Consider the following 27,373-nt stretch of genomic DNA (forward strand, 5'->3'; position numbering starts at 1 on the left):
ATCGCTAGTGTATCATGTAAATGAGCCCGCGGGCACTCGGTTCCGAGGATTTAGTTTATGCTCGAATATACCTATTTTTTGTGATGAGACTCTTTTTAGTTATATTCACTTGAGTTGAGGAATGAAATTTACTTGTGATGAGGTTAAGCATCTTGGGTATGATGGATACGGATTTCCTAGTGTTATGTAAGTGTAGATAGTGAACCTAAAAATTGCAGATATCTAAGGCAAATGCATACATTGGCAAATAATATTTTTAACATTTTTAGGGATTCAAATTTAATTTCACTCAAACCAAGGACAGGTTGGTGTCTTGAGTTGAAAATGATAAAAGATTGAAAAACACAAATCATAAGGTTTTAAAAAAGTTACATAACTTTTTTAAAATAATTATATGACATTAAATATTGACTTTTTTTTATAGGTATGGTTATATAGTTTAAATTTAATCTTTTTTTTTTTTTTACATATAAACTCTTTCATCGGATATGTCAGGCAAATATATATATTTATGGTTGATATTAATTAACCTAAATTCGTTATGTGTGTATTTAATTTTTATCACAATTTTAACTATATAAATTTTAATCAATGACTCTAAACGTACTTTATTATTTAAAGTGTACCCTTATCTTTAGAAGGATCATTTTTTTAAAATGTTGATAACGTTGGCATATTGTAAATGTTATCGATTTAAATAAAATTATTTTCTATAAAAAAATATTTGTAGTCATGGAAAAACATAATCATATTAAAAAAAAGATATTAGTTTAAGTTTAAATATGTTATTATTTATAACTTCAATTGTATGACATTCAATCAGGGTGAACAATTAAAATTGTAATTGGACCTAGAAATCAGATGGGAACAAACCAAAACGTGTGCCATGTTTGAAAGAAATAAAAAAACTCCAAACTTTATTTTACCTAGATTGTGTAAGATTTTAATCCTTTGATTTTTTTTATAACTTAACTCAATTTCTTTATTTTTATAATTTAGTGAATCCTAGTCCTCTCAACAATTTTTTTACACCTAAAATCTTTTAAAAAAATTATCAGTAATTTTTGCTTTGTTTTCTACTTATAAATTGAGATGATTGAATTGTGTTTTACTCAAAATTTAGTAATCAAAATATAAATTTCACCTAAAAGAAATCTTATTTTTCTTTAAAAAAAATCCTTTTCATACTCTAATATCTTTTGTAAAATCTTTTAAAGATCATAAAGTTTTTATTAATTTTCTTGTTTTTAAACTTATAAAGTTAATTTATATTTCAAAGTTGTCATAAATTTTCCAAATATATAGATAGAAAATATTAATTTAGAAGTTTTGAGTAAAAAAATTGATAAATGAAAAAATAACAAAGTTGCAGCGTTTTTAAAAATAAAAAATTAATTAACTTAATAAAATATTTGAAATATAACTAAGTATGAAATTGAAGATTGATTTTATAACTAACTGGACGATTGAAGTTTGTGAAAATATATGTCTCACCAAAGAATAAATATTATAATTACCGCGATTAAAAAAATCAAAATCCAATGAATAATCAATTGATTTTTATTCAATTCAATCATATCTAAAAGAATCAAATCAAGAGCGATACAAAGGTTTATATCTATTTCCCTTTCCCGTTTCTGCACGCTTTTGTTGCCGTTGCCGCTTCAGTTTTGGCGGCAAAATTTGCAGGTTTTGTGCGTCGATTTGTATGGTAGTTTGGGTAATCGATTGTGTGAAGAAGCTCCGAAGCAGCAATGGTAGTCGAAGCTCAAATCATCAAGCCTATCGGCAAGGGCATCGTTCACAGAATCTGCGCCGGTCAAGTCATCCTCGACCTCTCTTCCGCCGTCAAGGAACTCGTCGAAAACAGCTTGGACGCCGGCGCCACCAGCATCGAAATCTCCCTCAAAGACTTCGGCGAACAGTGGTTTCAAGTCATCGACAACGGTTGCGGCATTTCCCCAAACAATTTCAAGGTATTTATTTATCACTCAAAACGCCGAGAACATCGTTATTAGGGTTCAGTAGGGTTTAGCTTCTTTTTTTAACCGTTTTTTTTATTTTGCAGGTTCTTGCGCTGAAGCATCATACGTCAAAGTTATCGGAATTTCACGATCTTCAGTCTCTGACGACTTTTGGATTCCGAGGGGAGGCGCTGAGTTCGCTCTGCGCGTTGGGGAACTTGACCGTTGAAACGAGAACGGCGAGCGAACCGGTCGCAACGCACTTGACTTTTGATAATTCCGGTGTTCTTGTGGCGGAAAGGAAAACGGCACGGCAAATTGGCACCACTGTTATGGTTAAGAAGTTGTTCTCCAATTTGCCTGTGAGAAGCAAGGAGTTTAGTCGTAACATACGTAGGGAATATGGCAAGTTGGTTTCTCTATTGAATGTGAGTCTCTATTTTCTGTGTGATAATGTTTAGGCCCTATTTGGATGAATTTTTGAATAAGCACTTAGGAGAAGAAAATAACAATTAACAAGGTTAGATAAGTTAAGTTTATCCCATAAACTAAAAATAACTTATGCATAAGTTAAAATCAGCGTTTGGAAAACAATGACAGAGCTTCTACAAATTAGCTTATGCATAAGCTAATTTTAACTTATGGGAAATTTCTTTATCCCTTTTCTTGTAATTTTAGTTATTGAATGTTTCTTTAATTTGTTAATGTGAACTCTTACTTTCTTCAGGCTTATGCCCTTATAGCGAAAGGAGTTCGTTTTGTTTGCACCAATACAACTGGTAAAAATGTGAGGTCTGTTGTTCTTAAGACGCAAGGAAGTGGTTCTCTTAAGGATAACGTCATAACAGTGCTTGGCATGAACACTTTCAGCTGCTTAGAGCCCGTGACATTGTCTATATCTGATTCTTGTAAGGTTGAAGGATTTCTTTCCAAGTCTGGACAGGGTAATGGACGCAATTTGGGGGATAGACAGTATTTTTTTGTGAATGGTAGACCGGTAGATATGCCTAAAGTTAGCAAACTTGTGAATGAGTTGTACAAGGGTGCAAACTCCAAACAGTATCCCATTGCTATTTTGAATTTTACGGTTCCTACTAGAGTGTATGATGTCAATGTGACTCCCGACAAGAGGAAAATATTTTTTTCTGAAGAAAATGCCATATTGCAAGCCCTGAGAGAGGGATTGCAACAAATTTATTCTGCTAGTAATGTCTGTTACTCTGTTAATGAAGTTATGTTGCCTGCTGAAAAAGAAGAGTGTGTTGAGTTGTGTTCCTCTCATGGGAAGTCTCCTATTGTAAGGAAACTATATTCCCCAAATGCCAGTTGTCCTCAGAAAGAGCAATGTAGTGAAAGTAACAATGGTAGTGTTTCTTTAGATGAAATTGATACTGAGTGCAACAATGATACCATTTCTCAGGATGAGCATGAGGAGAAACATATTACTGATTCCAAAAATGCTTCTGAATCTATTAATGAATATCGGTACACACATATTGATGAAGGGTTAATTTGTGAAAATGATGGGAGTTTAATGAACCAGGAGTTTACACTCAGAGCACATAGCGCTTCAAAGGATGACGATAGTGGAAGTCGGTCAGCGTGTCCTAGTAGTATTATACCTGATCAAGCTACCCTTGTCTCAAGGACAGTTGAGAGTGGCAGCACTTCTAGTAAATATTCATTTAACCATTCAAGACATGTTCAGTCCACTCTTAACAACTTTGTTTCTGTAAATAAAAGAAATCGTGATAGTGTCATTAGAGCCTTATCTGAAGTGCCTGTTCTTAGAAATCAAGCTCCTCATTGTCAATTGAAGACTGCAAATACTGAAACACAGGACTTGATTACAAGATCATCACTTTGTTTTGACCAAAGTGATGAACCTGCTAGGGCGAGTGAGATTGAATCTTTGAAGCAACTTAATCCTGATAATGTCTTCTACAAAAATGAAAATGCAGTTTCTTTTAAGGGTGACTCCTCTGTTAGAGAACCTAAATCTAATATGGTAAGTGGTTTGAACTGCAAAAAATTTCATATATTCATACTTTTAGTTCTTGAAGTATAATATTGCATGTAATTGTACTATATGTCGATATTGGTTTATAAAAATATTTGATATTTTATCATTAATGACATTTCCAGAAGATTTAATTACTCATTTGGTTCTTATAGTTCAAAAAACCTTTTAGTCCCTACAAATACTATTCTTGATCCCATTTAGTCCTTGCTGTAGGGATTAAAATAATATGTATAGGGACTAAAAGGACATAAAATTATATGTCTAGTCTAGGAACTAAAAGGGTTTAAAAATGGTATGTGTGAACTAAAAGGAAATGCTTTAAGTATAAGGACTAAGAAATAGGTTTTGTAACTATAGGGACCAAATTAGTGATAAACCTTTCCAGAGATTTCTGTTTTTGAACATCGGATACCAATAAAAGAAATAACTAAATGCAGTATAATGTCTTTACCTCATTTGTTGTACATTTTTATGTTGCTTTGTCTAAGGAGAAGACCAATCCTCCTTTCCTTTATACTGCTTCATTCTTTCCAATAAATTTTCTACCTTTATCCAAAAGAAATGGAAAATTAAATAAACTTAAAAGCAGCTTCCTTTGTGCTGATTTACAGGAATTAGATCTAAAGAATAATACACCTCTAGGGGATACAGCATCAATTACTCCTTCTAGCATTGATATGATCACTACGGATGTTTTGGCCTCAGACCCTCCATTACATTCATCACCTGTGTGGTTAAATTCTTGCAAGTCTTCCAGTAACAAGATATGTTCCAACATGCAATTTTCTTTTCAAGAGCTTAAGAAAAGGAGAGAGAAGAGGCTTTCTCTGTTGCAATCCAGTAAATTTGGATGTGGAAAAGCTAAAGTCAAAAGGTTTTTATTTCTGTACCCTTTGTTTGAAATAAGAAAATATTTTTGATTACTTTTTCTCATAATTATTTTTAGTCACTATTCGGCTGCAACTTTGGAGATTTTACAATCAGAAATTGGAGAGCAGAAAGAAAGGGCCTTGGCAGCAGCAGCTACCGAACTTGAAAGATTTTTCAAGAAGGAAGACTTCAGCAGAATGAAGGTCCTTACTTAGTATGCTTCATATTGTTTTTTACTTTTTTTATAAACATGTAAGGCTTGGCTTTGCACAAATGTCAATAGTTGATGATATTTTGTAAATGTTTATTGTGGTGCGGTTTGGTTGTTTGCTATCTCAGTAATGGTGTGTTTGTTTGGTCGAAATGGAGTGGAGTGGAAAGGAAGGGAAATTTTTAAAAATCAGTCTGGACCCCACATCTTCACCACACTACTTTAATTTAAATATTTCTTCTCAATTTTATTCCATTCTACTCCACTCTACTAAGCACACCATAAATGGTCAAGCTAAGCTGTTTAGGGTTTTTTTGGGGTCCTCCATAAAACCCTAGTCATTTTTGTTTTTGCATTTGGAATAAATTGCCAGATATCTACTTTATCATGCCAAAATTAAAACATATTCTTTAACAGCTCAATCATTTCTGCACGTTCAGATTACATGTATACTGTATTTACTGATGATTACTGAGATAACATGTATGAACAGGTGATTGGGCAATTCAATCTTGGATTTATCATTTGTAAATTGGATCAAGATTTATTCATTGTGGACCAGGTAATTTCCAATATACTTTTGGAACTATTGAATATGAAGTTTCTTCCACCATTCCCTTGGAATGATTAATTCACATAGATGCATCCTTTTGCTAAATTTAATTGTTTCTTTTACCAAAACACAATTTGTATGACCATTTTCAGCATGCTGCTGATGAGAAGTATAATTTTGAGCGTTTATCACAGTCAACCATCTTGAACCAACAACCTCTTCTTAGGTGAGGAGTTTATATCATTATTCACTAACCATCATTATAAATATTATTCCTGTTTTTTTGTCTGGATTGGAGGGGAGTTTCAATAACCCGGTACAAGGAAATTGCTTATTCTGATGCAAACTTCCAGAGAAGGTAAAAGGGTCTTGTTGAGTTCAAAAAATTACAGAGTATGCTTAGAGCAGAAACCAATTGTTTATGTACAATTGCTGTAAATGGATGATATATTTCCTACATTGCTCAGATAGCACATGACAGAGCAATTTATCTCTTCTCTTTGGTTCATGATCTAAATTCTACCAATAAAATTTCATATGTAGGCCAATAAAATTGGAGTTATCCCCTGAAGAAGAAATAGTTGCTTCGATGCACATGGACATAATCAGGTAAAACTAGAGCCATGTTGATTAAGTAGTGATATGGTGATCTTACTTCCAGTTATTACTAGAAACTGGATTTCCTTAACAGGATCCTGCTGTCAATCCTGCATCGATCAAACAATTTATGTTTCCTGTTTGCTGTTGCCAGGACAGAAATGAGCTGCAACAGTATCTCTTATTTACCTTCTCATATAGTTGATTTGATTGTAATAACAAATTGCCTCAGATGGTCAACTTTGAAACTGACCAGTTTGATTATCTTTGTGTATTTAAGAATCTTTTATAGTAGCTGTGATCTAATGTCACCTTAGCAAATCATTTCCTGATGTACCAGTCATAAATTTCTCTGCTATATAAAAATCAATAACCAGATATCACTTATGGCCCACATGAAATTTGTGCTCAAAATACTGCACTATGTTAATGCTAAGTCAATTCAATAGGTGACCTGGACTACCTTAATTGGTAATAAATAGATAGTTTGAGCATTTATATCTATCTATCAAAGCTTAAACAGCTTGTATGAACAGAAATCACAGCTGTAAACTGTGGCTTGACATCTTCCAAATTATTGTTGCATGCATATTAGAAATTTTAACTTTTTCATAATTGCTGAAAGATTGTCTTGCTTAGGGGTACGCCATCGGTCCATTATGCTTGATCTAGTGCATCTTGTAGTGTTGGTTACTTTTGTCTATGGAAGTTTCAATGAAATTATGTTCAGTTTTGTAGTTACAAGGTTTCATCATGCTAAACTTTTGTCTTGTTTTAGCTTCTATAAAATTTAGTGTGGTTAGTAACTTGCATTTGCATTATCCACATTTTCAGGAAGAATGGATTTACCTTGGAAGAGGATCCAAATGCACCGCCTGGATGCCGTTTTAAATTAAAGTCTGTCCCCTTCAGTAAAAACACTATGTTTGGAATTGAAGGCAGGTGGTTTTGTAGATTTTATCCATGATTAGTTTAAGGATTTTGTTGAATGATATGATCATATCACTTTAGGTGAAGGAAAAGCATCTGCATTGGTCCTTGATACTCGACTTATTTTTTAATTTTATATTTGAAGTGGAAGATAACTCAGGCCAAAGCTGGATGTCTAGCTTAGTAAACATGGTTTAAGTTGGTATATGATGCAAGCAATATCAAGAAGACAATTTAGTATCTTAACAATTGTGTAGGTTTTTCATCTTCTGATGGCTTTGGTACTTAAAAACAGTAACTGAGTTATTGGAAACATCCTGAACTGACTTATGATACATGTTAAACCTACAATATTCTGCATGAACATACTTTAGGATGCATAAATGACGCTCACATTGAGGTTAAGCTTTAGAAAGCCCTCAACCCTTGTAAGGATCTGTTGAGCCTGGCCTACTTCACCTTGTAAATCATTATGATGCACTAACTAGTATCCTTTGAATTGAGATTTTTTCCATTCCAAATACAAGTTATATTTTCATATTTATTTATACCCCAGGGTCTAAGCTATGGTCTACAGATTGGCACATATTTGAATCTTGTGAATGTCTAGATCCCTTGTGCATAATCATTCTATTTAGAATTTCTGTTCAATCAATGCGAATTACTTGCTTGTTTGCAATGATGTATTGAAGACTCTCATTAAGGTTAAAAAAATGATGTATTGACGTTATTAATGATAAACATTTTCCCCCAATCCAACAGATGTTAAGGAGCTGATCTCTATCTTGTCTGATGGTGATGGTCATGTGGAATGTTCCATAGTTGGTAGCTATAAACTGGACACCTCAGATTCTGTTTGCCCTTCAAGAGTTCGTGCAATGTTGGCATCACGAGCATGTCGATCATCTATTATGGTTGGTGATGCACTTGGAAGAAATGAAATGCAGAAGGTAGTAAAGCACAATACTTTTAGCACCTGCCCTCCCCTTCATTAATATAAGTAACAACACACGATAAACAATGCAGGAATGGAATGATAAACATCTGTTGTTTTGGGAACTATATCTGAACAAATTGAATTCCAAATATTTCACCCTTACAGACTGATTTGTAGCTTACACTAATTGTTTCAGATACTTGAGCATATGGCTGAGCTGAAATCCCCATGGAATTGTCCCCATGGCAGACCAACCATGCGCCATTTAGTCGACTTAACAAAAATTCACAAGAGCTATGAACTTACAATGCAGATGTAATTAATAATGGACTTTTTTCCCTAATCCCCATCGTTAACTTAGAAGTTCAGGGAATTATGTAACTTTTTTGTACGAATGCCTGTAAAAATATTTGTTCTCAAATGTTACTATAAATTTAATTTAATGAGCCTAGATATCTTGACTGTCTTTACATAAGCATGCTTGATGCGCTGAAGTCTGAACTTGTTGGACAGTCTTCCTGCTTTACTTTGGTAATGGTCTTTGCAAAATGCTATAGCTGCACTTTGGATTTGGATTAGGGTTATTTTAGGGAGTGGGAAAATTTGTATGGAGGGGTAGGTTTTTGTTTCTGTAAAAAAGTTTAAATAAGGGATTCATCTATGTTATGCAATTCAAAATAAAGATGATATATAGTATTTAAAATTAGAGGATATCGTAATGTATTTTTTTTTTTTCAAATCTCAGGAAGTTGAGAATTTGAGATGAATACTGGAGAAACCCAAGATTCTCTTGCAGACAATGTCCCTCTTTTTAGGTGTAATTGGTGGCAAATTTCCCCATCTGGGGTACTTTTAAAAAGTATTTCCCCAGATGGGGTTCTTTTGGTTTTATTTCCGGCAGGGGTACTTTCGTACGTGAATAGTGTGCCATGCAGGACCCAAACCGCCATTGCCAATGGCGAGTTTGGTGTCACTGAGCAAGTTGCAAATGGCACTGGCGATACGTGCCTAAACCGCCATTACAGCTGGCGATTTGTACAATCCATAGGGAACCGCCAGTCAAACTGGCGAGTTCCATTGTCTGACGGCAGCTAGTTGCTAGGTTGCAGGGTTGCAGGAGGTGACAGAGCTTTAAAGGGGAGTTGCAACTGCCATTGGCGAGTTGCCTGGAAGTTGCAACTCCCATTGGCGATTTAGGGCACAAAATAGCCATCACCAGTGGCGATTTTATGCTTATATATACGTTTCAGCTGTGTGTTTTCTGAATGCATAAGGAGTAGCAGAAATAGCTTAGACGAAGAAAGGCTTTGAGTTTTCTGAATGCACAAAGGAGTTTTGAGTTTTTTGAGTGTTTAGGGTATAGTTTTTGAGTTTTCTGAGTGCTTAAATTTCTGTCAGTGCAGGCTTTGAGTTTTGAGTTTTAGAAGGTATAGTTTTTAATAATTCTTTAATTAAATTAGTTTTATATTTTTATTTCGTAATGTCCTGTAAAATAATTTGTATTATTATGTTTTTAAAGTAATTTTTTGTAACAGTTTCAATGTATAGTTTTTATGAAATTTTTAATTAAATTAGTTTTATATTTTATATGATTGTTTGTGTGTAAAAAATAGAAAAAATTTGTCATCATATTTTTAATTGGTTTGAAATTTGGTTCTTGAGGGTTAAATTTGTGAATGAGGTTCCTAAATTTTTTAGACTAGTTTGAATTTATAGTTGTTAATAATTTTTTAATTAAATTAGTTTTATATTTTATATCCTTTTTTATGTGTATCAAATAAAAGAAATATGTCATGATATTTATTTAAAGAAAATTTTTGAGTCATGAAAAAATTTTGTAAATATGAAATTTTTAGTATATTTTTAATTAGATTAGGTTGGTGTTGATAGTTTGTTAAAAATAACATGTTCTTATATATATTAAAAAAAATTGTAATTGATAATACGTTACTTTTCTGGAAGTCAAAATAATACGTTCCTTTTTCGAAATTAATAATTTGTGTTATAATTTTATGTAAGTAATTATTTATAGCAGTTTAAATGTATAGTTTTTATTAATTTTATAATTAAATTAGATTTATAATTTATTTTGTAGTTTCCCGTAAAATAATTTATATGATAATTTTTTTAAGTAATCTTTAATTAGAAGTAGATTTTTGCTTTAAAGTAATTTTTTTTAAGTAATTTTATTATTTATTAGTTTGCAGTAAAATAATTTGTATCATAATTTTCTTGTAGTTATTTTTAATTAAAACTAGATTTCAGCTTTAAGAAATTTTTTGTAAGTAATTTTTTTTATTTCTTAGTTTCCAGTAAAATAATTTGTATTTGTATTATAATTTTTTAAAGTAATTTTTAATTAAAACTAGATTTCAGCTTTCAAGTTATTTTTTGTAAGTAATTTTTTTTATTTGTTAGTTTCCAGTAAAATAATTTGTATGATAATTTTTTTTAAGTAATTTTTAATTAAAAGTGAATTTAAGCTTTCAAGTAATTTTTTTATTTCTTAGTTTCCAGTAAAATAATTTGTATGATAATTTGTTTGAAGTAAATTTTTAAATAAAAGTAGATTTCAGCTTTAAAGTAAATTTTTTGAAGATTTTTTTTTATTTCTTAGTTTGCAGTAAAATAATTTGTATCATAATTTTTTTAAGTAATTTTTAATTAAAACTACATTTGAGCTTTCAAGTAATTTTTTTTATTTGTTAGTTTGCAGTAAAATAATTTGTATTATAAGTATTTTAAGTAATTTTTAATTAAAACTAGATTTCAAGAAGTAAATTTTTTTTAAGTAATTTTTTTATTTGTTAGTTTGCAGTAAAATAATTTGTATTATAAATTTTTTAAGTAATTTTTAATTAAAACTAGATTTCAACTTTGAAGTAAATTTATTTAAGTATTTTTTTTATTTCTTAGTTTGGAGTAAAATAATTTGTATTATCATTTTTTTATTTCTTACATTTTACTATTTTGAATTTGTTATGAATAATTAATTAAAATATTGTTTTTGTAGGTACATGATGAATTCGGTTATAACAGTATTGTATTTCAATGGAAGGGTATATGAAGATAATGATGGTGTAATATTTGAAGGCAGCAAAAAAGCGATTCAGATTAAACGTGGAATTAGTCTCAATGCTTTGAAGAAAAAAATTGAAGACAAGGTAAAGTTAGAAAATAATGAAATTATTTCTGCTATCAGTTGTAAGTTTTTAGTGTCAGGAAAATATATTGCCTTGTAAATTTGCGATGATGAAGACGTTGAAACGATGCTGGAAAGTTTTAAACAACAACAAGAAATGTCAGTTCTAGAATTGTACATAGAAAAGGATGTGGCTGGTGGTTCAATGTTTCATTCTGCAAATTCCCTTACATCATGTGGAAATTATGTATCTAATGATGACACACAACCGCCAACAAATATGAGCAATTTAAATCTTGACGAAGATGATGATCATGATGATTATCTTGTGTCTAACTCATACGTTGAAGAATCGTTAGACGAAGATGACAGTGTTGACGGTATATCAGATACAGACAATGAAGTCCCCGAGATGATTCCACCAGTAAGAATTGTTCACCCAGCAGAATGTATGATTTCCTCTTAAAAAATACTTCACTCAATACATTTATTATTTCACGACAATTGTATTTAATGCCAAATAAGTATGATTTGAATTTTTTTTGGACTATAAGGTGTACAAGGAATTCAGAATCCATTTTGGAATGATGCTTTGCATTATAATAATATCAACTGGAGCCATCCTGATGAGGAGGACATTTGTGGTTTGGAGATGCCATCCACTTTTAATGTTGGCCAAGAATTATATGTTGGCATGGAATTTGATAGTAAAGATGCGGTCAAGAATGCGGTCAAACAATATGTTATGAGGGTGCATCAAAGTTTCAAAGTGGTTGAAAGCAAATGGGACAAGTATGTGATTTGTTGCTTGAATAGAAATGCATATTGTCCTTGCCTTTTCTACATGAGGGCAATTCTATCTAAAAAAACTTATTCATGGAAAGTCGCTCAATGGGATGGACCACACACATGTCTCAATATGACCATGACCACACTGCCTTGGGGAACTTTACTGCTGCTTTTGTCAACAAATAGAACTCCTCCTATGAATCTGAGGATCCATGCACGGGTAAACCTTTGTAATTGTTCTACGTTCTCGTCATGGATATTTATTTTTGAAAAATGGTGAGCCAGCCAACTTAATTTGACCACACTGCCTTGAAGTTCACCTTCCTGTGGTCTGACTCCCAATAATTCTTCACACAATTCAGCCCAATCAAGATTAGTCTGACCAATTAATGGTGCCCCCTCAGTATGAAGACCTAACAAGACTGACACATCTTGAAGAGTAATCGTAACCTCTCCGCATCTCAAGTGAAACGTGTGTGTCTCGGGCCTCCATCTTTCAATCAAGGCTGTAATTAATGAAGAATTAATTTTCAGGTACCCCATTTTCATTATCCAATAGAATCCTGATTGGCGAAGCAGAGGAATAATTTCCTCTGGTATTTCTTCTTGTCCTTGATAGATGGGTACAGCTCGCCTGATATGTAGTTTTCTGTCTGCTTCCCCATTCCAAACATGTTCGGAAACATGTTTAGGTTGCAGCCATAAGACGTCTCCTTCTATTGGACCAGACTTAATGTGTATACTAGATGAAGATGATGACGAAGATGCCATTGATGCTGTAAAGTTCAATATAATACAAAAAATTGACAACAAAAATTTTACATTAAAAAAATTAACAAATTTAATAGCTACACAAATTTAAATAAATGTTCTAAAATACTATACAAATAACAAAATTACAAATTTAATAGCTACACAAATTAAAATACATGACCAAATTAAAATACATAGATTTGTTACACATACAAAAATTTAACACAAAAAAACATAAAATACTACCTAAAATAGTCTACAAATAAAAATATTAAAATTTACATACCTACACAAATTTAAATAAATTACCAAATTTAAATAGATAACAAAATTAAAAACTTAAACACATACATAAATTGAACACAAATAAAGTTAAAATAGTCTACAAATAACAAAATTACAAATTAAATAACTACAAAAATTTAAATAAATGACCAAATTAAAATACATAAGAAAATTAAAAATTTAAACACGTACATAAATTGTACACAAATAAACTTAAAATACTATCTAAAATAATCTAGAAATAACAAAATTAAAAATTAAATAGCTACAAAAATTTAAATAAATGACCAAATTAAAATACATAACAAAATTAAAAATTTAAACACGTACATAAATTGTACACAAATAAACTTAAAATACTACCTAAAATAATCTACAAATAACAAAATTAAAAATTAAATAGCTACAAAAATTTAAATAAATTAACATATTAAAATACATAATAAAATTATAAATTGTTACACGTACATAAATTTTACACAAAAAAAACTTTATTTACTAACTAAAATACTCTATACATAACAAATTTAAATATTAAAATACGTACATAAATAAATTTAATTAAATGACCATATTTTTTTACAATTATTAAAATTTAAATTAAATAACAAATATTATACATAAAAAATGGTATTAAATCAAAAAATTTCATGGAATAAAAAATTTAAAGAACATATATATAAAATTAATAAAGTATCATATATTTCAATAAAAACTATAATTCAATAAACTAAATAATATTCACATTCTAACTAAAATTAACGTACAAATAATTTTATCACAAATAATAACATACAAATTTTAAAAATCTTAACAAAATTATATTAATAAATCACTAACGTACAAATAATAATATACCAACTAAATCATATTTAAACATACTACTTAAAATTTAAAAGTTTTACCATACATCAACAAACTTAGCATATCTAAAACAATTAATAAAACTAACCTAACCTAACAATTAATAAAACTAACCTAACCTAACTTACCATATCTATAATTAATTTACAAAATTATAAATAAATTATATTATCAAATTAACTAAAACTAACCTAACTAATATTATCAAAATTATATTTATAAATCAACTAAAACTAACCTAACTAATATTCTTAAAATTATATTTATAAATCAACTAAAACTAACCAAACTAATATTATCAAAATTATATTTATAAATCAACTAAAACTAACCTAACTAATATTCTTAAAATTATATTTATAAATGAACTAAAACTAACCTAACATAAACCTAACCTAAACAATATTAATATGTGAACTGAAATTATTTTAACACATGTATATATAACAGAAAAATATAGGGCAAACAACATTAAAAAAAATTAACTTACCGGAAGCACGTATTAAGAATAGCAATCCAAAGCACGTATGGAGAATACACAGTGTAGTGTTAGGACAGCGGAACTAAGATTCAAAACTTCACCTATAATAGATAAAAAATTTCTCAATTAAAACTGAAATATAAATTAAACTTAACTTAATATATATAACACAAAAAATTTTAAAATTTTCAGTTAACATAATACTTACAAAAACACCTAATACCAACAGAAGAAGAAACAATGCAATGGAAGCTCAATATCTCGTGTGAGGAAGATAAGCAGAAGAAGATAACTAATGAGGAAGATAAGCAGAAGAAGAAGAAGAAAGCATGCATACGAAGAAGAAGAAAGCATGCATACGAAGCTCGCGTTTTATAAATTTTTTTTTGAATCCCTGCACCTGCAAATCGCCTGCACCAATGGCGATTTCCTCTCTGCTGCACTGCCATGGCAGGAACTAGGCCTGCTGCCCTCAGCTATTGGAACTCGCCAGTTTGACTGGCGGTTCCCTATGGCTTGTGCATATCGCCAGCTCTAATGGCGGTTTAGGCACGTACCGCCAGTGCCATTTGCAACTTGCTCAGTGACACCAAACTCGTCATTGGCAATGGCGGTTTGGGTCCTGCATGGCACACTATTCACGTACAAAACTACCCCTTGCCGGAAATAAAACCAAAAGAACCCCATCTGGGAAAATACTTTTTAAAAGTACCCCAGATGGGGAAATTTGCCGTAATTGGTTGATACTTCAATTAGTTCCGGGTTCTTTTAGCTCTTCCAGATTTAGGTTTAAGTTTTCCAAACTTTCATAGTTGTACCAAAAAGAATGTTTTATACCGTCTTATTGTCGGTATAAGTCTAGCGTTTTCTAGTCCAACACTCTGGATGCTCGAACATTGATTTGTGCAACCGAGCAAGTTAGTTCCTACCAATTTCTAATAACTTTTCACTTTTTTTTTTTCTTTCAATTGAGTTTCTAAGCCTTGTATTTATTTTTAATTAAGTACCTAAAGTTATATTTGTTTTTAATTAGGTTCTTGTATTAGGGACCTAATTAAAAAAACAACCTAATATAAATAAATGAGAAACCTAATTAAAAATTTATTGTTCAAGGACTGCAGGTTAATTTTACCTAATTTTTATTTATCATAATAAAAAATTGCCATTTCATATGTACTATTTTTATAAGATTTTTTATCCCGTATACACAAGTTAAACCCCGTTAATGATTAGGACTAACTAACAAATGATTTTTTTTTCTTCTGAATATTATTATCGATTTGTTTCTCTCAATCTTTTTTTTTTTAATAAAAGACATTTAAGGTATTTCATTCATAATGAAAGAGGAAATACAATAAGGTATTTAATGAAAAACATGACTATTAATATATAATCTTGACACTCTTGTTAAGTTATGAACTACATAATTAATTTATCGTTTTATAAAACTCATCACCGAGTTTGAGTAAAGAGAAATAATCACTTTCATAATCTTTTATCTTTCTTTAGTTTCTTATAATTTTTCTCCTCTTATTTATGGGATTTTTGTGTGCAGTACATAAAGAAAATATTTACTATCTTTTCAAAAAAGTATTTATTGTTTTATAAAAAAGAAAATATTTATCATAAATTTTAATTATAAAAACAATTATTTATCATTACAATACAAAAAAATTAAACTACTAATTTAACAAAATTTCACTCGATATTTTTTTTCTCTTTTTTGACCTTATAAAATTTTTCTTCAATTTATATAACATAATAATATATCCTTGTTAAGATTTCTCTGATTTTTTTATTTAATTATGTAAATCAAAGAAAGTCAACGTTAAAAAGAAAAGAAATCAAGCATTATAAATGTATAATTTTGTTGAACTTTAAAAAAAATGAGCGTGATTAAAAAAAACAGCTGAAATTACTGGTGAATAAATAATAAATACGCTAATATATATAACTAATTTGATAAACGAAATAGGAGTAGAGTCGCCTAAGATTCAAAAAGGAAGTTGGAACACAAGAGAGGTCTGATTAATACTAGTTTTCTGTAAAATCGCAAAGAAACACACAGTTAGCACCGTCAACCTCTGCAACCACCGATTCCAACCATGGTAGTAGTTCTCTCTCTCTCTCTCTCTCTCTCTCTCTCTCTCTCTAAGTTCGTTCCTTTCAGCAATGGATACAAAGATCTCGTCAATTCATTCCTTTTCCTCATATATATTGTTTTTAACCTAAAACCTTAAAACCCAATAACAGGTTTCAACTTCTCCCTGACTAATCATGCACACCAATGCCCTATTTGTTACTATTAGGGTTGCATTCTCTCACTGTTTACTCTTTTTTTGCTGCAGCTTCCCCTTTCCCTTCTCAAGACTGCCCAAGGCCACCCCATGGTGAGTCAAACCCCCTGTGCTTTATTTTTACCCTCTTTTTTTTTAGGGTTACCTTATTGTTATTATATGTGTAGAACTTGTGTTAATACTGTTTGATTTGTAACAGCTGGTGGAACTGAAAAATGGGGAGACTTATAACGGGCACTTGGTTAATTGTGATACATGGATGAACATCCATCTCCGAGAAGTCATTTGTACCTCTAAAGTAACGATCTTTTTTCACTGCTCTCCCTGCATTCAATCTCAGATATTGTCTTCTCATGTGTGAATGTTTGTTGCTACTTAACTTACAACTTGAAATTGGCAATTCAGGATGGAGATAGATTTTGGCGTATGCCTGAGTGCTACATTCGTGGCAATACCATTAAGTACCTTCGGGTTCCTGATGAGGTGTGTGCTGCTGCTTCAGTATTTTTGTTTTTTGCTCTTTCAGTGAATAAGGTTCAGAACTTCTTAGGGAATGTCGTAAGCTCTCGGTGATGCATGCATTTATCCACTGATTTAAATTTACTTCCTGTTCATTTAGGTTATTGACAAAGTCCAGGAAGAAACAAAGAGCCGTACTGGTAAGCCTTGTTTTTTTTTTTTTACAACTAACTGTTATTCATATTGATAAAAGAGCATTTTTCTAACTCTGTTGCGGCCACATCATCAAGACATGTGATTTTTCTTCACTCTGAAATATTAATCCATTTCGGTATCATTGTGTTTTGTTGTGGCCTTTTTTTGTGTTTTTGAATGATTTTTAAAACCTTTTTATGTTGAAGATGCATATGGTTTTATGCTTGAACCTAACAGTTTCAGAGTCAGACTTATCTCTTACTCTTATATAAATCAGCAATGGAAGTTTCATCACTGTGAACAAGTTATTTTTGTGCATATAGCATGAGCTGTTATGTGTATTCTTATTCAGTTACCAAAAAACTAGAAAGTTCTTTGATTAATGTGACCTTTTTTCAGATCGCAAACCCCCTGGTGTGGGACGTGGAAGGGGAAGAGGTAGGGATGATGGTCCTGGTGGACGTCAACCTAAAGGAATTGGGCGAGGTATTGATGAGGGTGGAGCTAAAGGACAAGGAGGACGAGGCCGGGGTGGTCCAGGTGGAAAACCCAGTGGAAACAGAGGTAAATCATTCCTTGCTTCATTTCAAAATGCAAGTATTGCATGTATACCGATTATTCTTTTGTTGGTTTCTATCCCTCAAATTCATCATGAAAGATGTTCCTGCTATTATGCTATTATTTTCACCTGGATGATCTGCTGATGGAGCAAACATTTCTTTGATGTAAAAAGTTAATTATTGTTAAAGGAACTTGAAGAGTCTTACTCTTCATTGTTTGGGTGTTTATGGCAAAAAGAATTTCAAAGTTCAGGTTATATTTGAGAGAGGTTTTAAGTCAATAAATTAAGTTTCTAAATTTTAGTATAGTCCATGTTGCTAAATTTTATAATACAAACCTAGGGGTTTTACATGTTATTATAATGATTACCTGCGATACAACTCTGGGGGGAAGGAGTAGCTTCCCTTCCTGTCCTTAAAAATCTTCCTCAAACAAGGGTTTAGACCACTTTTTTTCATTTGCATCCCATCCAAATGTATTGTGTAATAACAGAGATATTGTGATTGAATCTCATCCAATGTTTTTTCTTCTGTGGTAGGTGCAGGGCGAGGTAGAGGTTGATTTGGGTGCTGATATGGAACTACAGATGGGCCAGTTGCTGCTTTTAGAGGCATTGGTGCCCATTCAAAACATTTAGTGTTTGTGTTATGTTTCCTGTGCATTATTTGATTTTAGGTTTCCAATTGTTTTCCTGCATTTATAGTCACAAAAATGGTGATATTATGGACCTCATAAAAAATCTTCTATGCCAACATCGTTTTCCAATGCCTTCTCTGTTGAAAACTTGCCTTTGTAATCCTTTTTCCTGAGGCTATGTTTAGATATCTAGTGATGAGTGAAATGAAATGGAAAGGAATCATGGGGTGGAATGAAATAAAATTAGCATTCTATTGTTTGGATAGTTTTATTGGAGGGGAAGGAATAGAATACAATGCATGCTTTCATTCCATCCTATTCTAATCCAAACTACCCAAATAATGGAACCTAGTCTTAATTCTTTTTCATTCCACTTTATTACATTCTTTTCCTTCAATTCAAACGTAGTATCGGGGAGAAGTAATCATGGTGGTACATGTTAATTGTTGAATAGTAAATACCTCCGAATCTTGCTAAGTTTTTAAATGTTATATTGAATCCGAAGTTTGTTTGTACATGTTTTTAACTGAATTGTTTTAAAAAATTATAATGATTGTGTAAGTCTTATTTAAAAAAATAAAATCATTAAAAAGTTTTTAGTGATTTTCTCAAAAGATAAAAATAATAGCTTGTCAAAAAAGAAAAAAAAAATAATGCCACTGATTGATCCAATTATCATGAAAGTAACTGGCTTAGTATGTTCCTTATATGGCAAAAATGCGATGTGATGGGGAAAAAAATATAGCAAGATTTGTCATGGTTATTTTGTCTGTATTTCTTCACTTGATATCGTTATCTTGTTACCGTCTGGATTTCAAATTCTTGACTTAATGCTGGATTACACCCTTAACTTCTATTTTTTTTTTTTTTTTGCCTCCAGTCCACCAGTTATGTGTGCTTGGGTGGGTCATGGGTGTTTATTGAAACACTGAAATGGCATTCATGGGTCATGCTTGTGAGTTCTTTTAAGCTTTCATAATTAGGCAAGGCCTTGTTTATTTCTTGAAGGATTTTTCTTATGAAGTGGTCGACCCATCCCTCATGATTTTCTCTTGAAATCCGCGATTGATTTAATAGAGGAGTCATCAGGCCCAGGCAGCCACCAACATTATAGGCATCGTTTATTTTATGTTTACAAATTTAATTCTTAAATTTTTATTTTAATAAAAAAATATTTATTTTAATGTGATTTTTCTCAGTCTTTTAAAATTTAATTCTAACCTAGGCTAGTGTTGAAGTCTTGATGTTGGCCACACGCTGGCACCCTGAAGAATTCTTTCTTGACACATACATATTTTTATATGGAAATTAAAACAGAAAAATACAGTTGATGTATAAGTATAATACCATTATAACTTAAATAAAGGATGGAAATTTATTTCAAAATAATTTTTTATGGAATTAAAATGTAAATTTTTTGCATAAAAATGAAATAAAAACAATATTTGATGTGTAATAACTAAATTTTTATAGTAATTAAACTTATATAGAAATTCAAATCAAAGTCACTTTCTAAGAAGTCATTGGTCCAAGTGAGTTTGGTGTCCTCAAGTAAGGTCTTGGATTTCAACTTTGTAGATGAAAAAATATATGATTAAAAGGAAAGACCCATTAAAATTTACGACAAAGATCAATTAACAATAAAATTGATAAATACTTTATAAATGAAGAAAAATAATAAATAACTTAACTAGTTGCGTAAAAAAAACTTAACTAAGAAAATAGTTTTAACAATATATCTTTATTTTGTTTCTTAATTTTATAAATACACTATTAATTACTTCAACAAAATATTTGTATATAAAGTAATTATTTATTGTATTAAAAATACAGTAATTATTTATTTATTATAACTTCTTTGTGAACTGACAATATTAACCAATGTCACAAATGGAGGGTTTTTGTGTTGGTGGTTGAAGAATCGATAGATATGGTAATAAAAAATTATAGTGTTGATTATTTATTTGGCAATAGATTATTGTAAACAAAAAATTATTGGAAATTGAAAACATTAGTCAATATAATTTTAAAAAAATCTAAAATGTGTCGGTTTGAAATGAAGTAATGTTTATCATTTTATTTTTTTTCCTTAAAAACATAATTGCTTAAATTTTCATTTCGTCGTTATAGTTTTGTTATAGTTTTATGATTGTACAATTATGACCTCTAAATTTTTTTTATAGCACATTTGATCTTCACGTTATCAAAATTTAATAATTTTGTTTTACTTGTATCATCAATTTTTAATGGAAATTACTAATATGACACATTAGTGATTGATATTTTTTTTCAGTTATTAGTGATAATATGGCATTCACCTTTTAACATGTCAGATAATCAAGGCTAGTCCTGGATCCTAACCAAAGCTGTGGCTACATAGGATGTACTGCTAAAAGGGGTCAAATTTTTTTTAAAATATGGCTGTGGAATAATATTTCTATGTTATTTTATGGCTAGATTAAAGTTATTGTGTTATTTCATTTTTTAAAAATAAAATGTGACATGATTAAAAATATAACTATGTTGGTTGTTAATTTTTTTTTAATGTGTTACCTTCATAAATCCATATTAAATAAATTTTTATCTCATTGTGACATATCAACATGTACACCTTATTTGCAGAGAAGAAGAAAAATGGAGTGGATAGAAATAAAACTGATAAGTAAAAAAATGTGAGAATGAGCAACGCTTGTGAATGGTTTTCTAATTACATTTGGCTTAAGTAGCTCTAGTGTACAAAAAAAGTATAGCCATTTTAGGTCCTAATTTATATACCACAATGCCCAGTGTACAATTACACAGTCGCTCCACTGCCTTTACATTATATTGAAATAAGCACCATCAGTAATATACTTTGTACTTCTCGTTGAGCATTAGCTTACAGCATATTAAATATTGATGACCTTGTTCATGTGGCGAAAAGAGTTCTAAATGGAAGATGCATTTTAGATTATCTTATAATTTATGGGACTTTATTAATGGTAAAATTCTATTGTTGATTTTGTTTTTTTTTTAAAAAACAAGTTTATAGTTACTTGGGAAGAAATTAGATGCATGAGATTCTAAAAAATGTTGAAATGTGAGTTGATTTTAATCTCACACACACATCGATTGATATACTGGGTATCAAATTTTTATATATACTTTTACCACTTAATAATATTTTTTTTTTAAATCGAATACAAAATTCTCAATTAAAACATTGTTGAATTATTTGGTATTATGTATATCAAATTTTACATAAATCGTATTTATTGGTATGTTATTTATCAACGAACATTTACTTATATTCTGAAAAGCATATAATATTTCAAAATAAAGTACGGCATAAAAATAGCTGTTAATTTTTCATTTGCATGAAATTTTATGAACTTGATACACATTATAAGAACTTTCAATTCAAGAATTTTTCATTTTCTTGAAAATAATTTTCATTTTAAAATTTTCAAGATTTATAATACGTATGTCGAGAAGAAAATAATCTAAAGTATCATAGTATATTTTTACTTCTTCAAAAATAGATGGAAAACATTAATTTATTATTTTGAGTTTTGGGATTATTTTTTAAAATATTTTTAAAAAATATTTTCTAAATTTAAAATAAATACATTTTTACTCTTACTTTTTAATTCTTAAATCTCATGTCACATGTCACATGAGATGAGGGGACCAAACTAGAGTAGAAGATCATATACAATACTCTATATTTTTTTAATGATTTGATTTTTGGTTATATATATTGAAACAATAAGTGTCAGAAATTTTTATTTTTTTAGCAATTTCAAACCGCTGTAAACTAACTCTAGACATCCAATTATAAAAAAATTAAGAACTTAAATTTTTTTAAAGTTAAGAACCTAATTAAAAATCTCTAAATAATTCATTGTCTTACCAATGTATTAAATATGCTTGGTATTAAAACCATGATATGTGAGATATATTTTTTCTGTTTTGTTTTAAGATAAAAATAAGAAGGAAAAAAAATGTATTATGCAATTTGCTCAACTTTTTCTGTCGCCTACTTTTTTTTAGTATTAAAATTAAAAGGTGGAGGGGGCCATCGTAATCGCAAAGTAGAAGCCCGAGAAACGACGTCGCTGAAGCCGTGTTGAAATAACGAGACATTTTATGCCCTAATAATAACCTAAGAAAACCTAAACCCCTCGTTGGTGGTAGCGGCTGTGACAGACTCAGAGGCGGAGCAAGGAGAATGGGAAGGTCGAGAAGAAAGTACAAGCAATCGAGAACCAAGGTCCGTGTGGGACTCCCTAAGAAGAACCCTAGGCTTTTCAAACCCTCTTTCTCCGTTCCACCCAAGCTCTTGCGAACCCTCGCCGAAGAGCCCCAATGGGACGACCAAGGCACCGTTAACAGCAACTACTCCTCCTTCGGCGTTCTCTCCGACCCTAACTCCCTCACCGAGCCTTCTCCCGATCCTCAAACCTTCGATTCCGGCAGCGATCTCGAAGAAGACGGTATCTTTTCCTTCATTCACCGAATCGAACAGTTTATTATAGCGCAATTGATTTGAAGTTATTGTTATTATTTTGAAATGCGAATAATGTAGTATTCTATTTGGTTGTTGTAGACTTGAAATCAGCCCTAGGAAAGAAGCGAAGGGATGGGAGAAGCGCGCCGCCTCAGCCTCTGACTGCAATGCAACGGATTCATATTAGTCGCCTTGTCGATAAATACGGAAATGATTATCAGGTTCAATGTTTTCGATATTTTACACTGTTGTTTTTGTTTTTTTTTGTTTGTTTCGGGTTTTAAGGTTTTTTGTTATTGTCGTTGTTGTTTTTGCAGAGTATGTTGATGGATATAAAGCTGAATCCGATGCAGCATTCAATTGCAACTTTGCAGAAGCTATGCATGAGGTATCATATATACCAAAACAAGAACCCTCTCCTTAAGGCCAAATGAAGTGGGAGCTTAATTAATTAATCCATTGACGGAACAGTTGCACGTGGAGGCCCAAATTTTTGTCACAGTGAGGATGTGTTTCTCTACCATGTGTCATCGTTGAGAAATTTTGTTAATGCTTTTGAATCTATGAATTATATTATGTGGATTTTTGGTTGTGGTAGATGAGGCATTCTGGACTTCTGGTCTTCCTACACCTGCTGCCACCAAGATTATGTAGCATTTTTACATGCATGCACTTTTGGAATTCTAAAGTAATTATTATAAAATTGACAAATTTATTATATAAACTCTCGTTCTATATAACAGTTCCTCGTTTTGTAGTGTGGGTATTTCCTAATGTAATGAAAATAGCCTACTTGTTTAACGACGCGTTACTCGTTAGGATTTTGCTCCATTATAAGAAATCGAACATTAACGAATCGGCTTATGGATCGTGTGAAGGTAATTGACCACACGAAGCTTTGTTGTTTGGTTTGCCATCAAGTCAAGCCGTTGGTATATACTTGGTGTTTCTTTTTAGCCTTTTCGTGCCAGGCTTCATGGAGATAAGAGGGGGTTTGCATTTGGGTTTGTTTATTGGTGGTGCTGTGAGGCAGTGTTATCTTCTTTGCAGCCATGGTGAAATTAGTAAAGGGGGGAAAACATTTTCTGCCTGTTTAAATTACCGTAAATGGTTTTAATACATTTTAAACCTTTTAACAAAATAATTTCTGGTGATTTTTAAAAAATTACCCAAATTGTTTGACGGTAATAGTTGACGAGGGAGGGACTAAAATTATTAATGGAATAAAAGTTCAGAAAAGAAGACAATTCAAAATTTAGGTTAGGGGACTAAAAGTGGAAATTCAAAAAAAAAAAAATCAAAAGACTAAAAACATAATTAATCCTTTAATTATATAAAGATGTTCCTAAGGTAGAAAGCCTTTATTTACATTGAACATAGTTAGGTACAAACAGTACCAATAACAACTTTTAGAAGTGCTATCGCTAAGATACAAGATTAAATAATTCCTAAAGTAGAAGGCGTTATTTACATTGAACAGAGTTAGGTACAAAGTACAAAACACTATCAATAACAAACTTAGACGTCCTATTGCTAAGATACAAAATCAAATAAACACTTAAGTCTTAGTCTATAGCAAAACGGCCATAGTAATCATTCCTAAAGTAGGAGCCTTTATTTACATTGAAGATCAGGTACGAACACTACCAATAACAACTTCTTAGAAGTGCTAATGCTAAGAAAGATACAAAAGGTCAAATAATCGAGCATAAACATTTTAACCGAAAACTACTATACCCAAAAGAGAAGTTGGTTGTGTGTTTAGATGTTGGGTAACAATAAACTTACATCCCAAATGGGTGTATTAGGTGGAAAAAAGATAGATATTGAAAGAAAAACGAAACGAAAGAAAGAGCGTCATGAGATAAGTGTGAAAACGAGATGAATAGGGAAATGAAAGAGAAAGTGAACATATGTTTGTATTTATTTTTAGATGCCCATGAACGCCCTACACTGCGTTTCCCAGTGCTCCTTTACTTGCTTAACCCTCTCTACCCTCTCCATCTGAAGCCTTTGCTCCCAGTACTCCCGCAGATTGAAATTTATTGATTAGGTTAAGGGATTTGCAAAGCATATTCTTTATTTTGTTGAAAAGATCAAATGCAGAGTTTATGTGAATTTTTGCATCCATCTCTTCCTTGGCCACATGGCATAACATTCTAATCTCACCCACTTGCTAATGGAATAATTGGTATCATACCTTCGGCCTAGCAGAGTATTTAATTCTTCCAAATGCACAGCATCTTCGTAAACTCTTCCCTGCAGTCAACAATATAAAAAGTGTAAGTTGCCGACCCTTCTAACAGGTTCAAATTCAATAAACAAGTAAATAAATAATGCATTAGCCCGTTCTTAGCTGCCCCACTCTTTCTAGAAGAGAAGAACTAATCAAATATAGTTGGTCAGCATTGAAATGCCTAAAATAAGCGAACATTTAATCCTCTAAACTGCAATTTATCAATAGTCACGATATTAAAATAAAAAAAAAAGTTGAAGAATTGCTGAAGCCAGAAGGGCTACTTAGATTATTGCAGATCTAGAGATTCAATGTAAGAGTCAACTATTAAGCCTTAACGAATCTTTAGCAAATTTTACATACAATGCACTGTGGTCATTAAATTGAAGGCTAAATGAAGCTGAGAACAGAACTAGTCTCGCGAGCAGCTGGTATGGTTATTAAATTTTAGCAGTTGTTTTGGGCTTTTGGCATTGTAATTTTGCATCATAATTAAGTATAAGTGTATAACCTCAGGAATAAGGTCAATGACCATTCATTAGCTCTATTGCCAAGTAAAGGGTTATTTTACAAAGAATCGAAATTTATCATATGTAATGAATAAAAGAAGTTATGGATGTGATCAGAAGGAACACTTTTGTGCGTACATTCCCGTTGAAAATAAGTTGTGGGAAGGCTTAATGCTTACTACATTGGGTAGCTTACCTCTCGGCATAGAGGACATTTTTCTTTAGGATTTGCTGCCTTAAGTCCTGTCGTGGAAGAGTCATATGAAAATTAAGTGGCAAAAAAGGTGAAGAACTGCATAACTATATGAGAGATGCTTTCACATAGAAAAAAGTATATCTATATTGAAGAAACCAAGGTGATACTGTCAATGTGATCCAAAACCAAAGTCAAGTGCTTTAGAGCTATTAACAAACTTAGACGTCAATGGAGGTTTGGATTCTGTCAATGGAGGTTTGGATTCTGAAAACCATTGGCACACCTAAAATATTTGAAACCATATAATAAGAAGATAGTTTGTAAGTAAGCATGCTTTTTGGTGGAAACATTCAGTTCAAAATTCCGACGCACAACCATTAAATTGATTAGATTCTACTTGCATCTGAGCAGCAGTAATCTTAAAATAGACAGCCTCAGTATATGCATTCAATTCAAATGAAAACATACAAAAATTGGTTTAATGCACATATATGAGTAATTCTTCCAACAAGTGAAACCAAGTAACTTATAGAGCAGGTCAAGTCAAAATCAATTTTGACGGAATCAAAGAGCTCACAAGTGAGTGATGGTTTTCCATCGTTGAATGTGAGATAACATCCATAAAACAGTGCAGATGCCTCCCTTGGCTTGGCTTTCGTTTCCCTTAAGTTAATGTGTAAGGCAATAAGCTCACAAAGCCAGGGACTTTGAAGAATTTCCTTGTGCATGGTCTGGACTTTCGACTTGAATAATTGGCCTTGCTTGGAATAATGAATCTGCAGCGATAGTAGTAGCGAGAATATATATATAAATTAAAGAACACATACGGGCGGATATGAAAACTACTGGCCCAAAAAAATCACAAAAAAATGTTCAGGCTCAACAAACTAAATGGGCTAGGGCGGATATGAAAACTACTGGCCCAAAAATCACTAAAGTGGGGCCATTGAGACAGACAGTGGGGCTTAACAGAAGCATTTATCATCGTCAAATATTGCTTACCATGTATCACATTAAAGTCGGCGCACACAGATTTGCTTTGTGAACGATAATGACATCACCTACACCGCCAAAACCAACGTTACAAACATTTCAATTCTATCTTTATTTAACTGTTAATATTAATTAGTAATTATAAAAAAATAATATTTTTAAGGTAAGTCAGCAGTCACCCTGAAGGCGTGAACCACATGAACAAGTAATTCTTGGCTCATTCGAGATTTGAATGAAAGTATCGTACGCTACATACCAATAAAGGGGAAAAAAAAAAGTATCTAACTCTACAATTATTTTAAACAAATTTAGTTTTAATCTTATCTTAGGGAGCATATTCAGCGTGCTTCAACTTGATTATCATTCGAGTGGTTTTGTATATATTGGCTAAGAAAACAAAATT

At 31.4% G+C, this 27,373-nt stretch overlaps 3 protein-coding genes and 1 long non-coding RNA gene across 6 annotated transcripts; 3 read left to right on the forward strand and 1 right to left on the reverse strand.

Moving 5' to 3' along the window:
- Positions 1-1,515: 1,515 nt before the first annotated feature.
- On the forward strand, positions 1,516-8,528 carry LOC100802535 (DNA mismatch repair protein PMS1). 2 transcript variants are annotated; one of them, XM_006575052.3, is made up of 11 exons: positions 1,529-1,976; positions 2,069-2,392; positions 2,692-3,972; positions 4,599-4,861; positions 4,934-5,060; positions 5,562-5,630; positions 5,774-5,847; positions 6,165-6,230; positions 7,053-7,156; positions 7,911-8,098; positions 8,282-8,528. In XM_006575052.3, exons 1-11 carry the CDS (start codon positions 1,755-1,757, stop codon positions 8,402-8,404), a joined length of 2,841 nt encoding a protein of 946 aa, XP_006575115.1. In that variant the 5' UTR covers positions 1,529-1,754; the 3' UTR covers positions 8,405-8,528. The 2 variants fall into 2 exon arrangements, 1 of the variants encoding a protein (XP_006575115.1); XR_005887317.1 differs by lacking the exons at positions 7,911-8,098; positions 8,282-8,528 and having other exon boundaries at positions 1,516-1,976; positions 5,774-5,979; positions 7,053-7,128.
- Positions 8,529-16,350: 7,822 nt separating this feature from the next.
- Positions 16,351-18,939, forward strand: LOC100815676 (putative sm-like protein LSM4). Of its 2 annotated transcripts, none has more exons than XM_026124299.2 (7): positions 16,351-16,507; positions 16,748-16,789; positions 16,896-16,994; positions 17,102-17,179; positions 17,316-17,355; positions 17,750-17,914; positions 18,456-18,676. In XM_026124299.2, the coding sequence occupies exons 1-7, from the start codon at positions 16,505-16,507 to the stop codon at positions 18,470-18,472; spliced, it is 444 nt and encodes a 147-aa protein (XP_025980084.1). In that variant the 5' UTR covers positions 16,351-16,504; the 3' UTR covers positions 18,473-18,676. The 2 variants fall into 2 exon arrangements, with proteins under 2 accessions (XP_025980084.1, NP_001348126.1); NM_001361197.1 differs by having other exon boundaries at positions 16,481-16,507; positions 18,450-18,939.
- A 3,795-nt stretch (positions 18,940-22,734) lies between these two features.
- On the forward strand, positions 22,735-23,626 carry LOC100306596 (uncharacterized). Its single transcript, NM_001250351.2, has 3 exons — positions 22,735-23,022; positions 23,136-23,257; positions 23,354-23,626. The coding sequence occupies exons 1-3, from the start codon at positions 22,758-22,760 to the stop codon at positions 23,468-23,470; spliced, it is 504 nt and encodes a 167-aa protein (NP_001237280.1). The 5' UTR covers positions 22,735-22,757; the 3' UTR covers positions 23,471-23,626.
- A 981-nt stretch (positions 23,627-24,607) lies between these two features.
- On the reverse strand, positions 24,608-27,207 carry LOC100803059 (uncharacterized). The gene is made up of 3 exons (XR_413140.4): positions 26,555-27,207; positions 25,978-26,024; positions 24,608-25,295 (listed from the first exon to the last, which is right to left on the reverse strand). It is a non-coding gene; the product is annotated as an uncharacterized lncRNA (long non-coding RNA).
- Positions 27,208-27,373: the final 166 nt, after the last annotated feature.

The sequence above is a fragment of the Glycine max genome, chromosome 2 (genome assembly GCF_000004515.6).
Source record: "Glycine max cultivar Williams 82 chromosome 2, Glycine_max_v4.0, whole genome shotgun sequence".
NCBI classification, from domain to species: domain Eukaryota; kingdom Viridiplantae; phylum Streptophyta; class Magnoliopsida; order Fabales; family Fabaceae; genus Glycine; species Glycine max.